The 11,752-nt window shown below is 39.8% G+C and overlaps 1 protein-coding gene across 1 annotated transcript; it reads left to right on the forward strand.

Annotated features, from left to right (window-relative positions):
• Positions 1 to 613: 613 nt before the first annotated feature.
• Positions 614 to 3,188, forward strand: LOC120570797 (phospholipase A2 inhibitor and Ly6/PLAUR domain-containing protein-like). The gene is made up of 5 exons (XM_039819350.1): positions 614 to 760; positions 1,121 to 1,222; positions 1,316 to 1,483; positions 1,602 to 1,718; positions 2,037 to 3,188. The coding sequence occupies exons 1-5, from the start codon at positions 712 to 714 to the stop codon at positions 2,300 to 2,302; spliced, it is 702 nt and encodes a 233-aa protein (XP_039675284.1). The 5' UTR covers positions 614 to 711; the 3' UTR covers positions 2,303 to 3,188.
• The last annotated feature ends 8,564 nt before the right edge of the window (positions 3,189 to 11,752 follow it).

Consider the following 11,752-nt stretch of genomic DNA (forward strand, 5'->3'; position numbering starts at 1 on the left):
CAGATTAGATTGTAGGAACAATCACAATTGTCATGTTTCCATCAACATATTTGTATGCGCTTTTAGAAGTTTTGCATCAGTTTTTACGCTGGCTTGAGGTGGTTTTTGCCTTTTTCGAAAAAGAGTTAATGCGCAAAATGGGAGATGGAAACCGCTTTGCCGAATAAATTGTGACGTAGGGAACATGTAATTCACATGACCATAGTCCCGGTATCCATCGGATGGGGGAAGGATCGGGATACGGGTCCCATCCAGTCTGGTACAAACACAGCCTCTGACATGCAATCATATTTCTAAACTATGATAAACTATAGTCAAAGCTTAAAACTAAACCATCCTGTGCAACTGAGTCATTCTTCCATGTCCAGAGGACACATGTGTGTTTTCCTTGGATATTGTATTTATTTGATATTACTTATATACCTTATTACCTATACTCCGTTGCAATGAGCACAAACGTAATAATTAATATGATTATAGGTTATAATATTCCAAAAACAATTATTTTTTGCATTAAGGAAGTTCCTGTCTTGCTTTTTATTTTTTTTTCATCAAGGAAACTCAGGTTGTTTTTTTTGTTGTTGACGGTGTCATTTGTCATTTTGGCTCCCTGATGCATGACTCAAACACTATGTTAAGCCCTGCTGATTTTAGTTTAGTATCACAATCCAGGAAAACAGGAAACAGGACAGTACTTACCTGTTCATCACGATGAAGCTGATCCTTTCTCTGACTCTCCTCTGGGCACTCTCCAGTACAGGTAACTACTTATTCTTACAATATATTTTATTCTAAATAGTCTTCATCTGTTTCCTAACTATTTAGACTACTTATTGTGCTGCTGTAATTTAATGTGAATTTACCCAGCGGGGATGAATTAGATCGAATCATATCATATTAGATCATATATATATACATTGTAAACATTAAAATACTTGGGTAAAATACATGACAACACTTGGCTGTGCAAGTGTATATGAGCAGAAGTAATGAGTCTCAGTGTAAAATCTTCGAACACAAGAAGAGTTTTCAGCCTTTACAGACCATCAAAACACGTTAGATTTGATTTGTCATTTGAGATGTGATCGTCATTCATCGACTGTTTTTCTCCCCATTGCAGCTGGAGCACTTCAGTGTCAAACTTGCATAAATCAGAATTGTTCAAGCACAGTACCACAACCATGTTCCTCAGAGACGGCGTGCATAGCAGCTTCCATTCAAGGTGCTCATTTCTTAATGTCATCTAGTACTTTTCAGTGACATATGTACTGCGAAGTTGTGTGTGTTCTCATAAACTGTACTTTTGATTTTGTAGCCAATGTCTCTGGCTTTTCAACACAGCAAATCTTCAAGGCGTGTGCACCGTCCTCCCTCTGTCCAGCCCTAGGCCCTCAGACATTTTCAGGCAACGTTGGTTTTGCGAATGCCCTTGTATATGCTAACTGCTGCAACACAGATAATTGCAACATGAATATTATACCTAGTAAGTACAGATGGATAAGCAGCTTGTATAAATAAGATATTCTGACATCATCTGACGATTTTCATTTAGTGACACTTAGATGTTCTCTCTCCCTCAATTCTGTTCCTCTCTGTTTCAGTCCCTGTGGCTCAGACAAATAACAGCCTAAAGTGTTACACATGTGACCTTTTCACCTCTAATTGCAACTCTTCAATACAATGTAAAGGAGTGGAGAACTCCTGCATTCAAGCAACGTGTGAGTATTTATACATAGTTTACAAATATGTGTTTACTACCTTAAAGTATTTCAAAGAAATTATAAATCAACCAGTGAAGGAAATTAATTAAACACATTTACTAAACTACAATTTAGTTTTTTTTTATTGTATAAATACTTAGTATTGCTCATAATTTACTCAATTTTAGAGGAAAATATTGTACTTTTTAATGCAAGCTTTAAATTGTGGTATTCCTAATTTTAATTAAGTGAAGGATCTGAATATTCCTTCCTGAAAATAGATAATTGACAACAACCAAAGCTGCAGAGTAAAATAGTGATTTTTTTCATCTACAGTGACGACTTTGTCCAGCACTTTTCTAGCCTTTGGCTGCGCTTCTACAAACCTGTGTGCAGCTGCCAGCCTGGGTAACCTAACTTCCATTGAAAGTGTCAATGCCACTGGAGTATCCTGTTGTGGGACCAGTTTGTGTAATACTGTCAAAACTAACACAACCTCTGTCCCAACAACCGCTGCCCCAACTACCAGTGAAGCCGGCTGCCGTATCAGACTGGGTATGATCCATCTGCTGCTCGGACTACTTGTGTTTACCCTCTGTTAGAATCCAGAAACAGCTGTGACTATGCACCTAGGAAGCCACCAGAATGACCTTTTAAAGCGTGGACTTGGGTTTACTACTCACTGATATCTTTAGTTGGTATTTATAGATCCAAATGTTGGGAAAGGGGGGATGGAGTCTGGGTGAAGCTGAGGTGGGACAAGTAGGCAGCAATGTAATAGACACACATACATGGGGACAAGGGAACACTACTATTTTACACTATTATTATCCAAAATGGTCTGGTTATTGAATAATGAGGATTGTCAGAGCTGTGCAGTTACCGGAAAATAAAGCCCACTATTGCTATTGATCATGTAAAAATATAAAATGCTCATTGATAGTTAATTGTGTGGTCAAGCAGGGTGACATGTTTCTGATGACTACACCTTTCCATTAAATGGAAATCTTTGCTCAAGTCTTGTGCATCATTTTAATTAGCATTTTCCTTTACTGATTTTCTGGAACTTAGTTTGAAACTTGCACTGCATTTGGTTGGAAACTTGAGTGTTTAAACTGACGACCAAAGATTTCACCAAGTTTTCCATCACATTTCATCATCTGATCTTCAAAATCACACAATGTAAAGAGCCCTTTTAACTTTCTCCTAATTTCATCTCAAAGTGCACCAGAAGGCCTCATTTACATGTTAAAATTGTAAAACATGTTATTGGAGCACCTAAACAACCCTTACTGAGGTTTGCTTTTGGAGTTTGCCGGTCTGATTGTAAAAGCAGAATAAAACATTGTCGTAATAAAGCCAACATATAAAGAACATAGTGCAAGAAAACTGCCAACAGAGCTTTATTGTATGTTTGTCTTGGAACATAATAAACAGGTTGATCAACTGAATAAAAACGGGTGTAGGAATAAACTCTAATGACCTTGATTCAAGTCTCAACTGGTTATTTTTGTGGTTGTTTCTATTGAACATTCTGTACCGATCTACATCAAAACTTAAGGTCCACCTCTTTCTCTTACTATTTTAAGATAAAGATCTACAATCCCTGAACAAGGAAGCATTCAGAGAGTTCAGACCTGCAGAGGCTGCAGACTACTAATCATACACTATTTCCTGCATCCGCCCTGAATGTGAACGATAACTGGCCCAACCAGAAAATAATGACAATCAAATGCTCATCTTTTAGCAATTCATTGTAATTATTGTGATTAAATGTAATCATAATTTAATAAATGTAATTTATTATTTATTTATTTATTATTATTGCAGGAACTCCCTGATCACATTCACACAGTTACACATTCATACCTGGAAGCTGCCCAGTACAACCACAGTTGGGGTTAAGAACCTTGTTCAAGGGCATCTCAGTGGACCTCTTGGTTAAAATTAAAAACACACAATGACAATTAATATCCGCTCATATTCGTCACTGTTAACAAGGGTTTTTTCACGTTATGTGACACACTGACCTGCATAGTAAATGACACAGTATAATTATTATATTATATATATTATAATCATTTTCTATTGAACATTCTGTACCGATCTACATCCACACTTTTTTACTATTTTATTTTTAACATAAGATCTACTCAGCGATTAAAACGACTTGACAGTGAACAGATATCATCTTTTCAATGAACAAGGAAGCATTCCGAGAGTTCAGACCTGCAGAGTCTGCCCTGTTCTCTAAATTTATCTTCATTCATGCATTCCGTGTGTGTGTGTGTGTGTGTGTGTGTGTGCGTGTGCATGTGTGTGTGCTTGTGTGTGTGTGCGTGCGTACGTGTATCCGTGTGCATGTATGTGCGTGCGTACGTGCATGCGTGCATGTGTATGTTTGTTCGTGTGCATGTGTGTGTGTTGCACACCCCACAAAAAGTGACCACACTCTAAAAAATATCTGCGTATTGACAGTTGTATGACTGTATACTTTAACAAAGAAATTGTCCATAGAACTCAATTCACAGTTGTATATCTGTATATACAGATTTTAAATTGAATTATAAGACCTTTATCTGTTCTCCGACAACTAACGTACTGAGCTATTCACAACACTGATATCATGAATTATTAACCACATTATCAAGAGTCAAAAGCGCCAAAAAAGTATTGAAAGTGTTGAAAAAAAGCATCAACAGCGTAAAAAAAAAAGCCTAACAAGCATAATAAAGCTTTAAATAAATGAAATTTCATTTCGAAGTTAACTAATTGAACAGCTTTGTCACACACAATATTGTGTTTGTTTTCTTTTTGTAATTACAGGACAAAGTCCGGGTAATGAGCTGCCAGAACTTTTTCTGTTATTTTACGGATTTATTTCTTAGAGTGCATACTCTACTTCCTGCATCCGCACTAAATACGAATGACAACTGAAATGTAAATAATCTTTTTAAAAAAAAAAAAAATTTTTTTTTTAATTTTTTTTTTTTTTTTTTTTTTTTTTTTTTTTATTTTTTTTTTTTTTTGTTTTTTTTTTTTTTTTTTTTTTTTTTTTTTTTTTTTTTTTTTTTTTTAAAAATATATTTAGCTTTACCTCTTCCCCTCATCTTGCTTTAAAGATTGCTTTACAAAACTTTATTAAAATGAGCTTTGGATTTAAACCCAAGAGGCAAGGTTTCCAAAGTTAAGAATGAACTTTTAAGTACCAGAGCAGCTACTAAATGGATCGTGTGGTCAAGCAGGGTGACATGTTTCTGATGGCTACACCTTTCCATTAAATGGAAATAGTCTACAAGTCTTGTGCATCATTTTAATTAGCATTTTCTTTTACTGATTTTCTGGAACTTCAGTGGAAACTTGCACTGCATTTGGTTGGAAACTTGAGTGTTTAAACTGACGAACAAATATTTCACCGATGTTTTCCGTCACATTTCATCATCTGATCTTCAAAATCACACAATGTAAAGATCTTTCTTCTGTATTCATCTCGCAATGCCCTACTACGCTCCGCAACGCCCTCCTGCGCCCCGCATCGCCCCGCAACACCCTGAACTGCCACAACTAGTAGTATTCCACTATCTTTATTGTTACTAGGGGTGGGAATCACCAGAGGCACCACGATACGATAGTATCACGATACTTAGGTCACGATACGATATTATTGCGATTTTAAACATATTGCGATATTCTGCAATATATTGCAATATATCCAAGCACCTCCGAACTTCATTATCTAAAGACATAGCTACTCTGGATGGTATTGCCCTGGCTCCCACTACCGCTGTCAGAAATCTAGGAGTCATTTTTGATCAGGATATATCCTTCAACGCCCACTTAAAACAAACCTCAAGAACAGCCTTTCTCCATCTTCGTAACATTTCCAAAATTAGGAACATCCTATCTCAAAACGATGCTGAAAAACTAGTCCATGCATTCGTTACTTCCAGGCTGGACTACTGTAATTCCTTACTATCAAGTTGCTCAAATAAGTCCCTTAAGACTCTCCAGCTGATCAAGAACGCTGCAGCACGTGTTCTGACGAGAAATAAGAAAAAAGATCATATTTCTCCTGTATTAGCTTCTCTGCACTGGCTTCCAGTGAAATCTAGGATCGAATTTAAAATCCTCCTCCTGACCTACAAAGCTCTAAATGGTCAAGCATCATCAGACCTAGAAGAGCTCTTAGTACCTTACATTCCCACTAGAGCACTGCGCTCCCAGAACTCAGAGCTGCCTCTCTTAGCTATATGCTATTATAATTCTAGACTGCCGGGGAAGTTCCTTCCTTCCTATGACACACTGAGCTGCTCTCTCATCTCTGTTTACACTTGTTTCCTTTTGTATGCATCCTGTCCCAGAAATGCTTGTTACTTACCTAGCTCTGGGGAGTTTACTCCCCGGAGTCCTTATGGTTTTTCTTCAAAGCTCTGCAATTCCCTGCAATGCCCGGCCGCGTCCTGCTGCGTCCATCCGTTGCATCCACCCATGCTCTGCAGTGCCACGTTATATCCACAACGCCCTGTTGTGATGTTCATACGCACAGAGTAGTCAGGATCCGGTATTGGAGACTGCACTACTCAGTATGACACGATGTGCCCTGCTATGACATGAACTTCCACGATTACCTTCGAAGTCACTGTTCCATTATCTTTAATGTGACTATTATTTTCCACTGTTCATCACACCCCCAACCGGCCCCGTCAGACACCGCCTACCAAGAGTCTGGGTCTGCCGAGGTTTCTTCCTGAAAGTGAGTTTTTCCTTGCCACTGTTGCAACAGCCACTGCTAATGCTTGCTCTTGATGGAATTACTGTAATTGTTGGGGTTTTGGAATTTATAGAGTGTGGTCTAGACCTACTCTATCTGTAAAGTGTCTCGAGATAACTCTGTTATGATTTGATACTATAAATAAAATTGAATTGAACTGAATTGAATTGCAATTTACTACCTTTTTCCAACTTCATTATGTCCCCAAAGGAAAACTTTGTCTGTTTGTTCATCTCACATGAATTTTATTGCTGTAAAATGTGACTGTCAAGCTGACTAACTAACCAACACTTTAATGAATATGTTATAAATGTTGTATACACCTGGCAAACTGAACTGTTTGCATTTAATTAAGAAGGAATGTCAGCATTCTTGCTCAGAAAGAGGAGCTGATCAACATGATCTGAGCTCAGAGTGCTCCTTTGTGCTGTGACAATGTCTCCAGCCGTCGAAAAGACTCTTTCGGCTGAGACGCTAGTACCTGGGATACAAAGGTATGTTTTTGCCAGCTTGGCCAGGAAAGGATAGACTCGCTCATGTGATTTCCACCAGCTTAGTGGATCTTCTGTGAGTGACAGTGGTGTGACCTCCTGGTATCTTTTCACTTCCTCCTCAGCTATGGCAGTTAATGATTTTGTTGGGTCTCCAACATCACCGTAAGTCTGACCAAGTAAGTCTGTTAGCCCACATGACTTCCTCATCTTGGCTGGTCCAGGTTCCTCTTCAGTATAGCCAGGTTCCTCCTGATGCTCCTGGACTTCTGGCTCAGAGATGGTCTGCTGTCTAATTTCTTCCTGTAGAATACACACACAAAGAGAAGAGGAGAATAAATATGTACTGTATCTTTAATTAAGTATGCAGAAAATGTTGTTTCTCTTTGGTCATTTATAGTTAATTTGTCTTTATTTTAACTTTTTTAATTTTTACTAATATGACTAAAATATTAGTAGAGAGTGACGTGGGTTAAAAAGTATTCTGCTTCTATTATTTAAATGTTTGATTACCTGGAGGGTTACTGCCTCGGCAACCACTCTGGCAAAGGTTTCCTGTCTCTCCTCTGGGGACAGGAATGGCAGGCTTTAAAACCGGGGGTCCAGGGATGATGCTGTGTAGAGGGTGTTCTCCTCTGCTGCACTGGCATATCTCTTTTTAAGCTCTTGACTGATGCCTTGTTTGACGTCTCTGATCAGCGCTGTGTCACCAATGTTGTCCTGTGTGTCATGCAACAACTGTGCGAGCAGCGGTGCTACGAGTTAGAGAGTAGGATTCTTTTCCTCAGACATCACAGCGGTCGCCACTTGCATCGACTTCAATGCCCACACAATTTCTTCAGCGTTCCCAATATCAGACTCATTCAATGTGAAGACATCTGTGCTACTCTTTCTTACTTCGAGAGACAACAGCGCTGCACAAACGGCAGGCTGCTGTTCAAGAAACCGCAGTAGCATTTTATAAGCACTGTTCCATCTCGTGCTGACATTAATCTTCAGTTTATCGGTTGTTGTTTATCGGAGCTGTAATGTTATCTGTTTTTTTCTCCAAAGCGTGGTTTGCCACCGTGCTTCTGTTGAAAAAGCCGGTTATACGCTGTACTCTCCCCAAGAGCCTGGCCATTGCTGGCAGATTTAACGCGCGCTGAGACGCCAGATTCAGCATGTGCGCGAAACACTTGACGTGGAGGTGTCCCGCTAACTGAACGGCAACGGCCATATTAGAAGCATTGCCGGTGATAACCACCAGGTTTTTGTCTGCAATCCCCCATTCCCGTGCTGCATTTTGCAGAAGGTGGGCAATGTTTGCTCCGGTGTGACTTTCGTGTGCTGCTCTAGTTTGGAGAACGTGAGACAGCAGTTGCCAGTCTTCTGTGAGATAATGAGCTGTAATAGTCACATAGGAATCCACTGCCCGTGACGTCCATGCATTACAAGTCAATGCAACATGTTCTGCTGTTTTCAAACTTTCCTGAACTTTAAGCTTAACTTCCCTGTAGAGCTTGGGTACGGCTGTATCCGTGAAAAAACGGCGCGACAGAGTCACGTACCTTGATTCCAGTGTTTTAAGCAAGTGACAAAATCACTCCTTTTCCACAGCATTGTATGGACACAGGTCTTTGCACATGAAGTAGGCAATGGCTTGAGTTATTTTCTTCACTTGCTCTGAATTGGGAGGTAGCTTTGTCAAGCTAAGTGTGTCCAGTGTTGGTTGGTTTTTCGGCGGAGATGGTTTAGCATTAGCTTTACCGTCCTCGGCTAACGCCAACTCTGGGTAGTGGCGTGTGAGATGAGCCCTCGTGTTTGTGGTATTCCCTGAGTATTTTATTTACATACGACACTCCTTGCAAATCCCATGTCTCATATCCATCTCAGTTGTCCCCTCCTTGTTAAAAAATCCAAAAAAAGGACAAACACTGATTTCTTTCTCTGATGCTGCCATGTTTATTTTATCTACATCCTCCTATTTACATCCTCCTGCACACTGACAGTCACCCCGCTGACCTCCCCAGAAAACAAACACCGCCATCTGGTGGACTGAATAAGCAATTTATTTTATTATTCTACTACCAAAAAGTTCAATTCTTATGTGCAATTTAAATAATAAAAGATCGATACTTGGCGTCTGTGTATCCATACAGTATTGCCATGGGAAATATCGCGATACTATGCTGTATCGATTTTTTTACCCCACCCCTAATTGTTACCATAACTGCCACTGTTCATCACACCAGCTGCTATAATTATTATAAATCATATTTCTCTATATGTTTATATATCCCTAAAAGGACATTTTTCCTCACCACTGGGTCTCTGTAAATTATAGAGTGGGCGGGCCAGAGGTGAGCTAAACAGATGACGATAGCGCTGTGACGTCAAAGTCATTAGTAAAAATTACAAGATGGCTACGGATGAACACCAGCTGTTTGACCGCTTCAATAAACAAGTTAGACTTGGCTTTTTATTTAACAGAGGAACAGAAGACGGCGCTCGAATCCTTCCTTTGCAAGAAGGACGGCAAGAGTTGAGTTAGCGGAGCTAACTGGTAGAGTCAACTCAACGAGTCAACTTTGGGAAAGCGGGGAGAGCGCTGTAAACATCCGGGCATTACATTACATTACATGTCATTTAGCTGACGCTTTTATCCAAAGCGACTTACAATTGCTATATACTGTATGTCAGAGGTCGCACGCCTCTGGAGCAACTAGGGGTTAAGTGTCTTGCTCAGGGACACACTGGTTGATGTATCGCAGTGGGAATCGAACCCTGATCTCCCACACCAAAGGCATGTGCCATGTCCACTGCGCCATCACCACCCCGCTGTTCTCATAGGGAATGAATAGAATCGCTCCGCTCTGCCCTTACTCCAGCTGCCGGTGCTACCCACAGTCACTCCAGGCCCGGTCCCAGCTTTCTCTGTGTCAGACTTAATTTTGTTTACGCTCGTCTCACTCTATAACTCACCGCTGCATGTTCTAAATTAAATAATTCCGCGACAGGGCTTGAGGAAGTAACGTTGCCTGCGTCTCCGCAGTGCAACCTGAGTGCGACCTGATTCAGCCCCTAAAGACAGAGGGGACAGAAATACTGCAAAATAATAATAATAACGCGACTAAACGAGACAAAATAACGTTATAACATTTTGTCTCGTCTTGTTTTGGTCAACGAAAATCAAGAGATATTTTAGCATAGTTTTTGTTTTGTAAACCACAATTAGTCGTTTTTATTAATATTGCATTATACATTTAATTATAATCATCGTCACATGACCAGCATTTACGTTGCGTCTCGTCTCGTTTTCGTCACGTGATAAAGGTTCGTTAACAACAATATTTTGTCATAATTTTCGTTGACAAAAACAACACTAGTATTAACCCAGGATTATTTTTCAGCTCACACAGAAAATAGAGAGTGAGGTGACCATGAGGGGATAGTCACTGAATTTGTAATGGATTAACATCACGTACTATACCTTTAACCAGTTTCCTGGCTTAATTTAATAAGAGCAGAATAAAACAGTATCCTAATAAATCCAACCTTTAAAGTACATAGTGCAAGAAACTGCCAACAGAGCTTTGTTGTATGTTGATCTATCACTGTAAACTTTTGAAGTAAATGTACAGCTAAACAGGATCTGTTTTAGGTCCCTATTTTAATGATCTAAGCGCACGGCGTGAAGCGCCTGGTGCCGGTAAGTTTAGGGCGTGCATAAATCCACTTTTGCTAGTTTAACGGTGGAAAAAAGGGTCTGTGCGCCATGCACATGGTTAAAAATGGTTGTACTTAGTGTCTTCATTAATTCATAGGTGTGTTTTGGGCGTAACATGCAATAAAACAATCAGAGTGTCATCTCCCATTCCCTTTAAAAGCCAGGCGTGATTGACCATGGCGCATTGCTATTATGATGGCGGATTTGCTAAGCAGGAAGGAGAGATTTTCAGGAGAAGAAAGTGATCTGCTCGTGCGTTTTTATTTTTAATCTTTTGCATGTAACAAGCATAGTGTGCGCGCACATTTTACTAATGCGCTGTTAAAATAACAATGAAATGCTGTGTTATTAACTTTAGACCAGGTTTTTGTTGGTCAATGGCGCAATCACTTCCCGCTGCCTTGAGATAGCACTACGCCAAGAACGCGCCTGAACACCTCCCTGTAAGACCAGCACGCCTATGGGCGCACAGATAGGCGCGTGGACGCTGTACAGGAAATTGACAACTGTGTCGGTTTTAACCTTCTAACACTGTTCCGGTCGAAAATTAACGATTTACACATTCCCTGTACCATAAATATGCCATTTTTCACCAGAACGCCTCAAGACCTTATGATATCCTTCACAAAAGGCTTGTGAACACGTACAATTCAGGGTGACTACTTTCTTTAAATTTTGAGTGATTTATTCAACTTAGTCACACTTTTTTTGTTTATGGTAAAAAAATGAACAGCAAATGAATGGGAAAGAGTATAATTTTCATCAAGGAGATGAAAGACATCTCCATACACACACACACACACACACACACACACATACAGTTCATGTTCTTATGTTGCCACTTGTGCATGTGAGTCACATGCATGCACACACACACAGAAACAGACACACACACACACAGGCACACACACACAGTTCATGTTATGTTGCCACTTGTGCATGTAAACCACCAATGTTCGCAAACACATACCTACACGCACACACAGAAACACACACCCACACACACACACACATATACACACACATGTACACTCACCCACACACACAACCACACACACACACACACACACACAAACAAACA

Source organism: Perca fluviatilis, chromosome 13, assembly GCF_010015445.1.
Source record: "Perca fluviatilis chromosome 13, GENO_Pfluv_1.0, whole genome shotgun sequence".
NCBI lineage: Eukaryota > Metazoa > Chordata > Actinopteri > Perciformes > Percidae > Perca > Perca fluviatilis.